Source organism: Berghia stephanieae, chromosome 6 (assembly GCF_034508935.2).
Source record: "Berghia stephanieae isolate SIO BIC M18660-M18661 chromosome 6, UCSD_Bste_1.3, whole genome shotgun sequence".
NCBI lineage: Eukaryota > Metazoa > Mollusca > Gastropoda > Nudibranchia > Aeolidiidae > Berghia > Berghia stephanieae.
The window spans coordinates 18,953,690-18,971,189 of NC_088365.1; the positions used below are offsets into that span (position 1 = coordinate 18,953,690).

A 17,500-nucleotide genomic window follows, 5' to 3' on the forward strand; every position below is an offset into this window, starting at 1 on the left:
AACCATTTATTTTAGTAATAAGAAAGTTATAAATTCTCCTGGAGCTTAAAAGTACTTTGATATGTCTCTAATAATTTTACCTTTTAAAGTCACTCTTCGTAACCCGGTTCACCCCGACTTATGTTCTTGTTTGTTTTAGGGGTTTTACGGCGCTTGCAACACATTAATGTCATATCAGCGCCAGTAAAAAGGAAGAAAATGGGATAGTAAAAAGTTTTAGAATTACAATTAAAGCACCAAAGAAAAGGTAAGACAAAGGGGAACTGGTTCAAATAGGGAACAGATGTAGATTCCAAGAGCACACCGTCAAAGTTTGAGTTCACCTAAAAGTCTCATCCAGACACAAGCACAGGAATACACTCAAATGTTTACAAATCATATAATATAATATGTAAACTAAACATAACACAGTGCATAACAGAGAGATGATTAACAAGGAAAAAATATCATCTCCCAAAACTATAATTATACATTCGACTGTTTCCCTCCCAGCCAAGAAACTCCGGCAAGGATCAGGACAAAACAAAGTAATCTCATTCCAAGACAATGACAGGAAACAATTTGAAAACGGGTATGAGGGGATAGAAGACACAGCATGTACCTCCCTGCCCACTATGGGAGGTCAGGATTCCCACCCAGGCACCCCGACTTAGTGCGGATAGGGGCGGTGGGTCACAATATATATAAATTCTATAATTCTCGTTACTTTTATAGACTGTACGAGGTGCATTTATTTCTTATTTCACTCACTATGGTCGATTTATACATTGAGCGGTAACATTTGTGTATTCAAGCTATTATTGTTGCTGTTGCTGATATTGTTGTTGGTATGGTTCTTCAATATCACCATCATCATCATCATCAATATTATCATCATTATCTTAATTTTTTAACTTTATTATGAACCTAACTGTGGTAACTTGGTTAAAGATGAAAAATGGCGCGTGCCAATTTATATATGATTTTTCTGTTATTGTTCTCGTCGCTAATGTGTTCGTTGTTTCTGTTGTTGATGATGATCATGTTGAAGATTATGATGGTGATGATGATGATGATGATGATGATGATGATGATGATGATGATAATAATGATGATGATGATGATGATGCTGATGATGATGCTGATGATGATGAGATGATGATGATGATGATGATGATGATGATGATAATAATGATGATGATGATGATGCTGATGATGATGATATTAATGATGATGATGATGATGATTATGATTATGATGATGACGACGATGTTAATGTTTGATGGTGATGATGAAGACATGTGCATTTATTTTATTGGGGGAGGGTTATGCATTCATATTGAGCAAATTTGATATTTTTTTGTGTCATGTCCAAAGAAAGAAATCAAGTCTAAAAAGTGTCGGTACTGTTGTTGCGATTGTTGTTGTTGTTGCCACAATTGCTGTTGCTGTATTCGGTGGTGAAGGTTGCCGTCATCATCAATGGTAGTTCGTAAGATGGTGTGTTGCCAGCTGGTCTACTGACGTGGATGTGGAGGAGCTGTCAAGGTCAAGGTCGTGGAAGCCCGCCTCTGTGAGGAACTCTTCAGCTCCCATTGTATAACAACTGGCTAGAGTCTGAAAGAGAATGGATGGATAATGGAATTTTCAAAGTAGACGTCTATGCACATTGATAAAGCACGATTTCAAGGTTTCAAAACGCTTTATTAATACGCGTCAACAATCGTAACGTCACTTCCCTCGTAATGACGCATGGTAACTTAGTAACTGGCTCTAAACTATCGGAACAATGGCGGACGCCCTCATGAAATATTTCTCCGACGAGCATAAAAGCGTATCCAGAGAAAAAAAAAACAAACATTATAAATCTGATCATGTTTTGACTTTTACACATTCAGATCACAAGACATATGAAAAGTTCTAGCCAGCATGAAGAATAAAAAGTTACGATTTTCTTTGTTTAGAACCACGATGGCCGCCTTTGCTGAGCGACGTGACATCAGACTGTTGAATCCAATTCCCCCTGCACTTTATACAGTCAAGCTCGCTCTGGTAGCAGCTTTTTTGTTTTGGAACTATTAACAATAAATACCCATCGCTGTATATTGTTCTCTTATTCTTGAATCGTTTATGGCAATGTCTGTACAGAGCCTTTAGAAAAATAAGAAATAAAAATAAAGAAAATTCCCTTTATTCACCCCAAAGGGGAAATTTGTCTTTAGGGTCTATTCCACGGGAAGATTGGAATAACCCGTGTGTGTGTGTGTGTGTGTGTGTGTGTGTGTATTTGTGTTGGGGGGGTGTTTGTGTGGGTGTGTGTATATTTATTAATTTGTTTACTTATTATTTGTTATTGCCATTTTTGTGAAGCGCAATTGTAAATGGATAATGGCGCTGTATAAATTTCCCATTTCATTAGTCAAGATAATGGGTGTGTGGGTGATTTAAAACGAATGCTCGGAATCAGCTGGGAAAAAGAATAATATATAAATTGAAGACGTTTTGTAATGAATAAAAATATCACGTAAACTAATTAAAATTTGAAATTAAAAAATGGAGCTTTATATAGCGCAATATCCACTAAATGTGCTCAAAGCGCTTTACAAGGGGTCTCTGGTCAACAGCAACATTTAACATGTAGGACGGGACATGCCGCCTGTTAGGCGATATTACCATTTTTCGGACTAAGTCAAGGTTGTTAACGGCCAGGTACTCATTTTACACCTGAGTACGGTGAGAGAATGTGCGTAAAGAGCCTTTTCCAAGGACTGAACTATGCGCCGAGCGCGAGGCTCGAACCAAGAACCTTCCGATCCGAAAGCGAGTGTCACACCACAAGACCACATAGCCGCTATTGAGACCAAATTATATATGTAAGGAAAATTAGATATGGTGGCCATCACAGACGCAGATAATATTTTCTCTTTGATATAGATAGAATGAAGTTGACGTCTCTCGGGCCTTCGTTATTGTTTTTTTGCCATCCAAGTCTATGAGTAATTCTCACTAAACTGTATTATCCAGGCTATAAAAGTTCTTGGTTTCACCAAAGAGCGTGTAGGTAACGATTGTTATGTTACCAAGAGCTCTCACTTCCCGCTTTTGGTGAAGCCACGCATTTTCCGTCTTCTACTCGTATTTTCTTCATTGTATCAGTAAGCCTAGCGCGCATGATACACGCGGAGCACACCCACCTCGCTGTCTCGCCTGGCACGCGACAATAGCATTGCGGTTAAGAGAAGTGAGAGCTCTTGGTAACTACGTTACCCTACACACTCTTTGGTTTCACATAGTTTTGTGTGTTGGTCCGTTATACTTCTGGATGGCAATGTTGTGAGCTTATAAACCAAGCGCATACTATCTATAGATACAAGAAAATGTCAAAGGTGTCATGGTATCGTCTGACATTTTTGAGCGCACATGCAGACTTTATTACTGGATCGATTTTGATTGTTGACGGCTTCAAGGATTTGTCTCCATTTATCATGATAGAGAGGGCAGAGACACACAGAGAGAGAGAAAGAAAGAAAGAGAGAGAGAGAGAGAGAGAGATAATAATAATAATAATAATAATAATAATAATAATAATAATAATAATAATAATATTAATAACAAAAATAATAATAATAATGATAATAATAATAATAATAATAATAATAATATTAATAATAATAATAATAATAATAGTAATAATAATAATAATAATAATGCACATTTATATTGCGCAACCTATCTCCCTGGTTGGAGGCTCTGGGCACATAAAAGATATATATATATATATATATATATATATATATATATATATATATATATATATATAGATAGATAGATAGATAGATAGATAGATAGATAGATAGATAGATAGATAGATAGATAGATAGATAGATAGATAGATAGAGAGAGAGAAACGAGAGGGAGAGAGAGAGAGAGAGAGAGAGAGAGAGAGAGAGAGAGAGAGAGAGATTAACTAAAGGTGTGGGATATGCGAATCAATTAACCAATGGACAAGATGTAAATATAGCAATCAAGCGGAGAAATACCCCTCCAACTCCCCCCCCCCCAAAAAAAAAAAAAAAAAAAACACAAAAAAGTGTACATTTTTGGTTAGGCCGTCTAGCGTTTAAATGAGTTTGGCAGATGTTAAAAATGTACTAGGCGACGATAACATGAAAAATAAGAAGTCTTCAAACTTCTAAAACGAGTCGATGCGAATTCTCTGTATACGCTAATTATAATGACACCCAGAAGAAATGTTCAAAGGGGAAGGAAACGAGATTATTAACGGTTCATATGACATCTGACATTTTTTGAAAATTAGTACGTTGGTGGCTAGTATAGTTTAAGAGAGTTTAAGAAAATCATACATACTTTTCAACAACAACAACAACAACAAAAACATACACACACAAGAAAAAAACCCGAGTTCATATTTTTGATTATAGATAGTATGCGCTGGTTAAGAAGCTCATAACATCCGGAAGTATAACGGACCAACACACAAAACAGTGTGTAACCATGAATTTTTATAGATGGTTAATACTGTTTAGTGAGAATTACTCATAAACGCGGATGGCAAAAAACAATAACAAATACCTGAGTGACGTCAACTTCGATCTATCTATATATTCAATAAGCAGAGATGTGGAATTCATATTTACACCAGTTAAAGATAAAATATCTATTCACCTCAATAAAACAAAATTATTTCCCCGAGTCTCATGTTATTTTTGACCATAGATTCAATTTTTAGAATCTGAACCATCTCGACATTATACCGGTTTTAGACAACTGGTCACAAAAAATCGTTTTTTTAGCACTCAAGACACTTCTGATTTGTTATAGAATATTGCGTGTCGTCATATTCACTTAACTAAGGCTTTTATCAATTCCTTTGAAATGTTACCAGATATAAACTCTTCCAAAATAAAAAAAACATGAGCTTTTATATAGCGAAATATCCACTAAATGTGCCCAAAGCGCTTTACATACAAGGGGTCCCTGACCAACAGCAACACGTAACATGTAGAACGAAACATAACGCCTGTTAGGCGGTTTTACAATTTTTTTTGTGACAGAGACAACGCTGTCAACGGCCAGGTACTCATTTTACACCTGAGTACGGTGAGAGAATGTGACTAAAGAGCCTTTTCCAAGGACTCAACTATACGCCAAGCGAGGCTCGAACCCAGGACCTTCCGATCCGAAAGCGAGTGTCATACTACAAGACCACATAGCCGTACAAAATGCTCTAAGTAAATACTAATCTGCTAAAAGATAAAACAAATAAATAAAAAAAAGAAGGTTTTAGGCTCAAAACCATTCTTCAGGCAACAACAAAAACGTCAAAGGGAGAACCGATCGTTTAAACCCAATAAGGCATAATAAAACACCTTTTCCTAATAGAATTCTACGTATCCTATTCCGTTAAAAAAAATATTTTCGCTTTCTGATGAAGACGGGTTTTGAGTACGAAACGTTCTCTTCTAAGTATTTTGTTGATATTTTATTTTAAGGCTGTTGTATTCAGTTTTTTTGAAATACATTAAAATATTCTAACTTTACAATAACAAAAAAAGAAACAGGAACCCCCCCCCCCCCCAAACAAACAAAAAACAACAAACCCCCCCCCCCCCCCCCCCAAAAGCACAGATCCTACCACGCAAACAAAAACAAAACTAACAAACAAAAAAAAAAAAAAAAAAAAAAGAAAACAAACAACTTGAGTCAGAGGTCAGAGGTCAATAGTGATATGTGGCAAATGCTAGCAATTACACTTACTTCCGATGACAAAGTCCTCGCTTTTTTGGCCACCTTCACGGCATGATGTAAAGTAGCGCACACATTTCTTCTGTAAATCTCTTTGTAGAATCCTGATTTTGATAACATGGCCCGAACATCGTCTGAATTTTGAAAATCACAAAGTATCACTTATTCAAAATTCAAAAATTCAAAATTAGCGGCATGCTCACACACATACATACGTATGGATAGATAAAAAGATAGATGGAGAGATAGAGAGAAAAAGAGTCTGAGAGGGGGGGGGGGGTTGGGGTGGAGACAACCCAACAGGAAGAGTGAGGATTTTTAACAATCGTTTTCGCCAAGATCATCGCTTTCATCATGTTTTTAAATTGCCAACATATTCATCAATACCATCACTGCGATCCCCTACAACGCTGCCGCCTCCACCACCACCACTACTACCACCACCACGACCACCAGCATCATCGTCATCATCATCTTCATTATCATCATCATCATCATCATCATCATCATCATCATCATCATCATCATCATCACGCCTTTCATCTTACCTTTACATTCCCCAAGATAGACTTGAATGTCGACATCCCTGTATTCTAAAACAATCTGAAAGAAAAAGAAATAGAAAAGTCGATGATTGAATCAAATGACAATTCATAATAATATATCCAATAATACCATACCCATGTTACCCAATCTGGAAGCTCAACTAAATACTCTACAAAGAATTGGCTTTTCTTTCATGTGCTAATTGACAAGAGAGATGGTGTATAAAAGGTGGCCCATGACGAATACCCTACCTAGTCGCGCCGACAGTTAAAATAAAACCAAAAACAAAACAAAAAACATGAGCTTTCATATAGCGCAATATCAACTAAACGTTCTCAAAGCACTTTACAAGTGGTACCAGGCCAACAACAACTCGTAACATGTGGAACGAGACATGATGCCTGTTAGGCGATATTACAATTGTTTTCCGGAAAGAGTCAACGAGGTTAACGGCCGGATACTCATTTTACACCTGAGTACGATGAGAGAATGCTAGTAAAGAGCCTTTTCCAGGGACTCGACTATGCGTCTAGCGAGGTTCGAACCCAGATCCGAAAGTAAATGTTATACCTCAAGACCACATAGCCACAAAGAAAAGGGGGGAAGGGGAAACATTACCGTTTTTCATGATAAGAGCGACAATAAATTACAATGGTCATGATGAATGATAAATAATGTTTTGTTTCTACCTCTTTGAGTACCCTGACGGTAACGCTGTCTACATATTGAATTGCTGAAGCATCAACGATGATGGCGTAGACACCCTGAGTGTCTTCTGGTACGACTGAGCACCCCTCTGATCCGTCTAGGTGACGCTGCTGGTCGTGACTCTCGCATGGATCGTCTGGGTATGTAGCTGACGTCCCTATACAAACCTGTAAATGAAAAAAAAAAATCAATAATATGTGACCCTCCGTCTTAAAACAGTATTGTGTCGGGATGATTCAGAGCCCAAAAAATAAATTTAGAGATAGAACGATGAGAAATTGGACTTTATAAGATTTTGCAAAGCAAGAAATAGAATTTATACTCCAGCATGACGTAGAGAAAGTAAACCCAAGTTTTATATTTGTGGCTATGAATTCAATTTCCCTAACCGAGTGGATCCCGACACCTGGGTGGGGATCCTGACCTCCCATAGTGAGCAGGGGGGGGGGGGTACATACTGTGTCTTCTATACCCTTATATCTGTTTTCCAACATGCTTTCTGTCTTTGTCTTGGAATGAGATTACTTGGTTTTTTCCTGGCCCTGGTCGGAGTCCTGGCTGGGAGGGAAACAGTCAAATGCATAGTTATTGTTTTGGGAGATGATATTTTATTCCTTGTAAATCATCTCTCTGTTATGTATTTATATTTATTTTGAATGTATAATGTAAGCATTTGAGTGTATTCCTCTTTGCTGGATTTTGTGCTTGTGTCCAGATGAGACTTATAGATGATCTCAAACTAAGTACATTGGTGGTATGCTGTTGAAATCTACATCTGATCCCTATTTGTTCCCAGTTTCCCTTTGTCTTACTATCTCTTGGGTGCTTTTTAATTGTAATTCTAGAACTTTTTACTATCCCACTTTCTTCCTTTTTACTGGCGCTGATATAACCTAAATGTGTTGCAAGCGCCGTAAAACCCTTAAAAACAAAACAAAACAAACGATCCCGACATAATACCGCTTTGAGACGGTGGGTCACATATAGGAAACCTCTACTTGATACAAATCAGGTTTCTGAAAAGTGTGTAACCTCGGGTCATCTTTCTATCTGTAACAATGGAACGGACGGTCGCGGATAATGAATATTCATTCCTGTTTGCATCACTGCCTTTGTAAAAGTAAACGAATAATCGGATGGTGACATTCTCAATCAGTAATTCCTTTCATTTACATTCATGGCAGTAACTCAAAATAATTTTTAAAGTTTGGTGCACCCTCCCCTAGGTTCTTTATTCCTAGTAAATGGATTTGGGGGTCTAATTAGAAAGTTCTGGAAATTACTTTGAGATGAACTGTCATCTTATCCAAAGGTTGAAAACATGTTTTATTGTCTGTTTTATTTAACAGAAACCCAGATAAGCCCAGGTTGTGTTGATATTGTCGATGGTGGTGATGATCGTAGTGATGATGATGATGATGATGATGATGATGATGATGATGATGATGATGATGATGGTGATGATAATGGTAATGGTGATGTGTGCGGTTGTGCTGACGATGGTGAGTGTAACAATTATATTCGTAGTACATGTGACAATGATAGTGGTGCGAGGAGTGATGTTTGATGTTATGTTAATGGGAGACGACGACGACGACGACGATGATGATGATGATGATGATGATGATGATGATGATGATGATGATGATGATGATGATGATGATGATGACAACTGTGGTGGAAATGAAGCTTTTATATGGCGAAATATCCACTAAACGTGCTCAAAGCGCTTTACAATGGGGTCCCTGGCCAACCGCAACATTTAACATGTAGGACCGGACATGGCGCCTATTAGGCGATATGACAATTTTTTCGGATAGAGACAACGCTGTTAACGGTCAGGTACTCATTTTCAACCTGAGCACGGTGAGAGAATGTGAGTAAAGCGCCTTCTCGAAGGACTCAACCATGTGCCGAGCAAGGCTCGAACCAAGGACCATCCGATCCGAAAGCGAGTGTCATACCACTAGACCACATAGCCGCACGATGATGCTGTGTTTTTTTGTTCCTTACTTCGTGATGTCGCAAAGTCATATCTGTATCCATCAATTTCTTTTTTATCTGCCTCAACCGCTGGGGATCGAGCCCGGTCTCCTGGACAAGAGCTGCACGGAAATACTCCATGTTAGCAAAGTACAGGGGAGCTTCGAACTTGAAAATCTTGACTCCTGGAACGGGTTTGGCCTGGGGATGGTGGGAAAAAATTACCGGTCATCTATGAATTGCAACGAAAATGAGACAACCCTGTTACAAGACTTGTATAGGGAATGAGATTAGTGGAAGAGTAGCGTCCCTTGATTGGACGTCACCAGCGGAAATGTTAATAGAGAGAGCACGTCATGTTGGTTGTGCGCGTGCGTCTCTCGTCCTCGCTTCCGGTGAAAGCGGCTTGAGACACTTCACCGAAAGCGAGGATGAGAGAGACGCATGCGCAAAACCAAATTGACGTTCTTTCGGTAAGGTGACGTCCAATCAAGGGACGCTACTCTTCCGCTAATCCCATTCCCTATTCTTCTTACATCTAAATGTTATAAGAGAAAATGTGAGCAAAAATCTTTGTTCCAAGTACTCAAATTTGCCCTGCCCAAAATGGGACTCAAACCCCATACCATTAGACCAAAAAGCCCTTATTAATTAAATTAAAATGATGCCTTCCTGACATTACTGCAAATGCCATAAATCCATATGTATATACTTAACTAGCGAAAATAATGTAGTCCTGTGACAATGTCGCTCAAAGTAGTAAATAAAGAAAATTTATAGGAAAACTCCCACCCATATTGTATTTATTTTTTAACATGACATGTAGTCTAATTAGTTATAAATTATGAATAATATGTGGATGTAGTTGTATATCTATTTCAAAAAAAAAATTTTCAATGAGACGATAAAAATTTCAATATCTATATAGACTTATATTTTTAACATGTAATTTGTGATCGCAGATCGTAGATGCTTGACTTACATCTCTGTACAACTTGCTGTTGACATAGACTTCAGTGTTTGGTAGGTTGCCAAGGAGACAAGAGTAAGGCCTGGTTGGGTAAAGAGTGAAACAATGATAACGACAAGGGGTTCAGAAAGTCAAATAGAATTCATCTAATGTTATAAAAAAATCCACATATTCAATTATGATGAGAGTGACTTATTGTTAGCATCTCCTAAAACCAAACTTAAGTATTTTGGTGATAGATCTCTATGAAATTCGGACCCACGATTTGAAATGATTTCCCTCAATCTGTGAGATTCTCGAGCTCAATAGACATTTTCAAAAAAGCCCTGAAAACATATCTTTTCAGGAAATATTTACTTAATTGAATTTTAAATGTATTGTATGTGACATTTATATTGATGATGTATTGATGTCCTTTTATGCTCTTAAATGTTTTGATACTTTGGTTGAATTATATTTTTTTAAAAAGCGCTTTGAGGTTTCGACGAAAGGCGCTATATAAATATGCTTATTATTATTATTTATTATTATTATTATTATTATTATTATTATTATTATTATTATTTTATTATTATTATTATTATTATTATTATTATTATATTATTATTATTATTATTATTATTATTATTATTATTATTTATTATTATTATTATTATTATTATTATTATTATATTATTATTATTATTATATTATTATTATTATTATTATTATTATTATTATATTATTATTATTATTAATAAATGCAATAAAAAACAAAAGTGAAGAATTGTGAGCTTTTGATAAAGCGCGACATCCACTCAATGTTTTCGACGCGCGTTTAACCTGGTCTCAAGTCAACAATAACAATGAACATGTAAGGTGACAAACGGCGCCTGTATTATTATTATTGTTATTATTATTATTATTATTATTATTATTATTATTATTATTATTATTATTATTATTATTATTATTATTATTATTATTATCATTATTATTACTGTTATTCTCATAATTATTTTCGTTGTTTGCCTTGCTTTTTTTTTATTGATTTTACTTATTTGATTTGTTGAAAAAATATATTCTTGTATGAGTTACATTGGCAATTGCCTAAAATAAACGTTTTTGAACTTTGTAAAACTTTGTTCCCACAAGGACAACGATATCATAGGTCGGGTACCCATTTTATGCTTGAATTATTAAAGTGTGAGTAAAGAACCTATTCCAAGAACTGTCGTGCCGTCCCCAGAGGGACTAGAACCAGAGACTTACAGGTTACAAGCCAATTATCATACCACTAAACCACGGATTCGTACATAGTATGTCCATCTAAGTCCCCATTTGATAATAGGGACATAAAAATGACTTGAAAGCGGAAGGAAATGGTCTCAACGAATAACCACAAAAACCCATTAAATAATTTTAGTCTATATAAGATACAATAAGATGTCAAAAGTAATCATAGTAATTTCCTTTGGAACTCTCACAGATAATAAGATTGAATTTCGGTAAGGCGTATATGGTAGCCTACAGTACCAGTCAATGTACATAGGAAAAAATAATCCAAAATATCAGCTTTCTTCTTAAATTGTGAACCATACCCTCAAACCAGTATTATGTCGGGGTCAACAAAACGCCGAAATGTTAATTCAACGTTATAATGCTTTTTAAAAAAAATATTTTTGTATTTCGCATATTAAAAACTATGTCCATTCTCCCTAACTCAGGATATAAAATTGGAACTGGTCTAATTATAATCAATGCAAATTCAATTTTTAGTCTTTAAAAAATCACTCCGTTTTGAGGATATGAGTCACAATTTTGTTTTATACATATCAACAAATTCAAATTCTCACAGAATGCAAATAATTTGCGATATAATTAAGACTCGATAGAGCGCTCAAATTGTGGTGTTCGATTAATCGCGACATTGCTTGTTAAAAAAAGTTAAACTACTTATCTTAAAGTGATCATGATTGCTTGACAATCTTTTCATATCTAAAAGATTTTCCGACTTTGATGAAAAGATATAGGGAATTGTCTTTAATACAAGAAATTATGATATGCGGTTAGATTTGATTCGATAACAATCAACGTCTTAAATAACAATAATTCAATCTGCCATACTCGGGATAAAAACCTTTTAAACATTTTTTTTGCCAGAAAACTCTTCCTTCAAACACCGATCGGCTAAAATAACCTTCATCTTGGCATAAACTCTTAAATCTATCTGGTATTCGCGAAGATTTAGTTTAAAAACTATAGATCTACACATCTTATGGGTCTTAGAGGTAAAAAAATCCCCATACAATCTGCCAATCTGTCTAAATCTCTCTCTCTCTCTCTCTCTCTCTCTCTCTATCTCTCTCGCTATCTCTCTCTCCCCCTCTCTCTCGCTCTCTCTCTCCCTCTCTCTCTCTCTCGCTATCTCTCTCCCTCTCTCTCTCTCTCTCGCTATCTCTCTCCCTCTCTCTCTCCCTCTCTCTCTCTCGCTATCTCTCTCCCTCTCTCTCTCTCGCTATCTCTCTCTCTCTCTCTCTCTCTAGCTATCTCTCTCTCTCTCTCACACACACATAAATAAACACACACATATTATACGAATTTATATTAATTAGAATTGAATTGAATTTATTTCTTATTGGCTGAAGAAGGGTTTTGAGCCCGAAACGTTCAGTGTTTGGTATTTTGTTATTGTCCAAAGCTGCTATCTTCATTTAAGTTCATTAATTTTTTAGAGTCCACAGCTTGTTAGCAACATAGTATCACTTTCCCTTACCTCTGGGTCCTGAGTAGGATGGGCACCAGGTTGTAGATTAGACCAATCAAAAGGCCCAAATCGACGTCCAGTAGAACTGTGGACCAAAAGGTGATGAGCCACACAGTCTGAAATGAAAGATTGTAAGATGGAAAACGGTGTTCAATGGTACAATACACACGTTCTTCAGGGGTGTCTCCGACGCCCAATCGAAGCAGGTAGATTATATTTTTCAAAAATGAAAGCTTTCTCTCTCTCTCTCTCTCTCTCTCTCTCTCTCTCTCTCTCTCTCTCTCTCTCTCTCTCTCTCTCTCTCTTCTTTCTCTTCTTTTTTTTTTTCTCTTTTCTCTCTCTTCTCTCTTCTCTCTCTCTCTCTCTCTTTCTCTCTCTCTCTCTCTCTCTCTCTCTCTCTCTCTCTCTCTCTCTCTCTCTCTCTCTCTCTTCTTTCTTACTAATTTTGCACCCCTGGTTTAAGATGAATATAAAAAGCAATTGGGCAACCTTTAAATTAGCAATCATAAAATTGTCGGGCACGTCAAAAATGAAAATTCTCTCTCTCTCTCTCTCTCTCTCTCTCTCTCTCTCTCTCTCTCTCTCTCTCTCTCACTCACTCTCTCTCTCACTCACTCTCTCTCTCTCTCTCTCTCTCTCTCTCTCTCTCTCTCTCTCTCTCTCTCTCTCTTCCTTCTTTCTAATTTTACACCCCTTGTTTAAGATGAATATGAAAAGCAATTGGGCAACCTTTAAATTAACAATCAGAAAATTGTCGGACACGTCGCGCTGTGTTTGGAAGGCCATCTTGCTATCTACATTTTTGTGTGAGATCAAAACCGGAGCGAGCGAGAAAGAGAGATGATATTTTTTGGGATTATTTTTTTCTTCTTATATTTTTCTTTCTGCTTTGTGTGGCCAAGTTAAACACATTTTCAGAATTATATCATACACCAGTGCCTGCTCCCAAATGTGTAACTTTGGGGTCTGATAACAAAGACCTTCAGCGTTTGTGTTGATAGCTGAGTGGTTATACAGCCTGGACTCTCAAGCAACATTAAGTAACACCCCCCACCCCCCAATTGAGCTTTTATATAGTGCAATATCCACTAAACATACTCAAAGCGCTTTTACAAGGGGTCCCTGGCCAACAGCAACATTTAACATGTAGGACGGGACATGACGCCTGTAAGCGATATTACAATTTTTCGGACAGAGACAACGCTGTTAACGGCCAGGTACTCGTTTTACACCAGAGTACGGTGAGAGAATGTGAGTAAAGAGCCTTCTCCAAGGACTTAACTATGCGCCGAGCGAGGCTCGAACCCAGGACCTTCTGATCCGAATGCGAGTGTCATACCACTAGAACACATAGCCAATAATAAAGTCAGCAACCGATGGATGACAAACGAAAACTATTTTTTTTCCTGCCCTTGATAGTTTTGATATGTTATTGTAGTGGATACTTTATGCATGTTGCATCACACGACTCAGGTTAGAATAGCTGATATTTTGCCAGTGATGGATAATATCAATTAATAAATTCTACCTAAAGGTATTCAACCCCCCCCCCCCCACCTCCCACCCCTCGCCGACAAAAGTATAGATAGTATGCGCTTGGCTAAGAAGCTCATAACATTACTATCCGGAAGTATAACGGACCCACACACAAAACTGTGTATATCCATGAACGTTGATAGATAGTATGCAGATGACGTCACTCAGGCCTTTGTTATTGTTTTTGCCATCCGCGTTTGTGAGTTGTTCTCATTAAACTGTATTAACCTGACTATAAACGTTCATGGTTACACAGAGTTTGTGTGTTGGTCCTTTATACTTCCGGATGGCAATGTTGTGAACTCCTTGGCCAAGCGCATTCTATCTATAGTCAGGTTAATACAGTTCAGTGAGCATTACTCATAAACGCGGATGGCAAAAAAAACAATAACAAAGACCTGAGTGACGTCATCTTTGAACTCTCTTTAGAAAGGTCTTAATATAACTAGAAACAAAAAAAAAAAAGAAGAAAGAAATAAAGAAAAACTAAAGCAAACCAAGAAAACATAAAACAAAACTTTTTTGAAGTGAAACGGCTTATCAGGAGAAGACAAAGAAATCTTCCAATATTACAACTACCAAAAATTCCAAGTAAACACAGGATTGAAAATCCTTCGGGGCATCCTCTCCATTATCCAAACGGCTTGTAAATAATTTAACAGTCCAAGACGGCTTGTCGATAATGACCAAGAGAAAGACTTTTATAATCCCTCATTAGGAAAATGTTTGTCCATTTTGGTTAAGCCGCAGAAAGAAAGAGTCGTTACTATCCAAGTCTCGTCTTGTGAGAAAATCAAGCGATGTTGAGAGTGATCACTTCTTGGTTGGGTGACAATTATAAGAAACCAATGACCCCGGCTTGGATTCTTGGATAAAGCATTTTACGCATATCAATTCATTTGACTCAGGTGTGAATGAGCATTTGTTTTTTTTGTTTTGTTTTTTGTTTTTAATTTGTTATATATAGCCTACTTGGCGGGGTGTGAATACATGAAGTTGCGTCTCCAATCAATGAACGGTTTTAAGGTAAGAGCTAAAAACATTGAGTTATAATCGGACGGCGTTAAAATAATAAAATAAGCATGACAACTGACAATTGATGCTATACGTTTAGGTAAATACACACAACATCCGCCAGCCGGATATAACGTAACAACGCACAAAACTATGTATAACATTGAACCTTTATAGTCTGATTGCTATAATTTAGTGAGACCTAATCATTAAATGACTGTCTAAAAACAATAGCAAAAAGCTGATAACGTCAATTTCGTTCCTTCAATAAAAATGTTTTGGAAAAGATAATTATCCTAAAAATCAATATGAATAAAATTCGTCAAAGTAAAACCTAAAGAACAGACATTTTAATGGATGAAATAAATCAATAATTCTCTGTCACAGCTTTTGTCTCATAATGCTGTGCTATTATCAGATTTAAACAAAAAACATTCATAAATTTCAATTCAAACATTCTTTCTGCGCAACAGCCCTCATCTTCATTTTCAAATGGATGCGGATTTGACCTTCAACATTTCTCCTGCATTGGAGTTAAGTTTGCATCGTCATAAAGCCAGGATCAGGCACTGAATATAATATTTTAAATCATGAAAGACAAAATTGCGATAGAATGTATCGAAACAAAAAAATTATTTTTAAAGAATCAGTTGGTAGAGCATTTGCTTTAGAAGCAAAGGGACGGAGATGAAGTCGATACTTTTTCTGCCCCCCCCCCCCCTCCCCCTTGTCCACACAGCATTGATTGGGTAGCTGGGACTGCTAGACCTGCATGAATGTACTTTGCGATAGACGAGCGTCCTACACAAATGGTATCCAGCAATTTCGATCGTACGTTTCACGCTAAAGATTCCAGCATAAACCTCCGGCTTAATGGGCCTGATGGTTCTGAAAGGGCAACTTTTTTATGGTTCCGGACCCAGCATTGCGTCCTTGGGCAATACACTCTACACACACATCTCCTCACTGGCAATAGTCGTGACGGAGGACGCAAGAGTGCTAATATACATGGAGATAAATATACAGGGAGTAAATCTGACTCATGGATGAACAACACAAAACAAACGACGTTTACTTGAAAAAGGCCAAAGGCCGAAACGTCGTTTGTTTTGTGTTGTTCATTCATGAGTCAGATTTACTCCCTTTATCTTTATCTCCATTGTATTGACTTATTTAGGCAGCTCTTTTTATTAGTTTTGCTAATATACAACGTGCTTCTAGTGAGCGACTTGTGTACTGTATGAAATGAAAACTTTGTCCATACGTCTACTGTAGAAAGAAATAAAGGATAGTGAAGCGTAAATTTAGCTTGCTCAATTTGTAGAATCCTATATTATAAATGTATATATTTATTTATTTCAATGTTATTTTTCATTATTTGTTTCGGATTTATTTTTTCGCTACCACAGTTTACGCTAATTTTTCTGTCCTTATTCATATTGTTCCGTAAAATCTAAGCCTATTTAAAAAGCCTAATGCATTTTGAAACTATGATGGGAAAGATAATAATGTAGAGATTTTTCAAGGAAAACTGACTCCTGTTCTGTCGTTGTTGTTTTTAAAAACACAGTGTATGCAATGTTAACCAAATAGCACATACTGTGTTCTTTAATAAAACGGCAGTGTTGACATTCGATTCTTTATAATTGCATATCACGGCGACGCCTCGTGAAAAAAGATGTTTACTTCATTGATGGCGAGATTAACTTTATTTCCATTACTTTTTCACTCATAATCTATCTGATTACCTAACCATTTTCACCCCCGCCGGATGGGACAGTTGTTCACGTCGCTTGCTAAGCGCACTTTTTGCGATATCAGTCACAGTTGTAGCTAGATAAGGCAATTTAAGTAAACGGCTATTCAATTGTGGAAAAAGTTTGTTGTGATTGGGTAGATCGTCATAGCCTTGTAGTGCAACCATTAGGAGTTGCTACCAAGAGAGCATCAACAATCATGCGACTCGGTTGTCCATCAACGGTAACGTTCACTTGTTTAAAAGGGTAAGATCTCACTCAAGATAAGGTATCAACAACGGGAACATAATTAATTGGATACAATAATCTGATGTCACGTCGCCCAGCAACGGCGGCCATCGTGGTTCTAAACAAAGAAAATCTGTGCTTTTTATTCTTCATGCTGGCTAGAACTTTTCATATGTCTTGTGATCAGAATGTGTAAAAGTCAAAACATGATCAAATTTATGGGGTTTTTTCCCCTCTGGATAAGCTTTTATGCTCGCCGGAGAAATA

General features: G+C 36.8%; 1 protein-coding gene across 7 annotated transcripts in view; it reads right to left on the reverse strand.

Annotated features, from left to right (window-relative positions):
- Positions 1-1,285: 1,285 nt before the first annotated feature.
- Positions 1,286-17,500, reverse strand: part of LOC144974614 (prestin-like) — a 102,146-nt gene continuing 85,931 nt past the window's right edge. For all 7 annotated transcript variants that reach the window (XM_078917646.1, XM_078917648.1, XM_078917649.1 and 4 more), the window contains 7 exons: positions 12,708-12,814; positions 9,965-10,034; positions 9,013-9,183; positions 6,981-7,166; positions 6,294-6,348; positions 5,758-5,879; positions 1,286-1,596 (listed from right to left, as the gene is read on the reverse strand). In XM_078917646.1, coding sequence (XP_078773772.1) covers positions 1,459-1,596; positions 5,758-5,879; positions 6,294-6,348; positions 6,981-7,166; positions 9,013-9,183; positions 9,965-10,034; positions 12,708-12,814 — 849 coding nt within the window. In that variant the 3' untranslated portion in view covers positions 1,286-1,458. The remainder of the gene's footprint in view (positions 1,597-5,757; positions 5,880-6,293; positions 6,349-6,980; positions 7,167-9,012; positions 9,184-9,964; positions 10,035-12,707; positions 12,815-17,500) is intronic.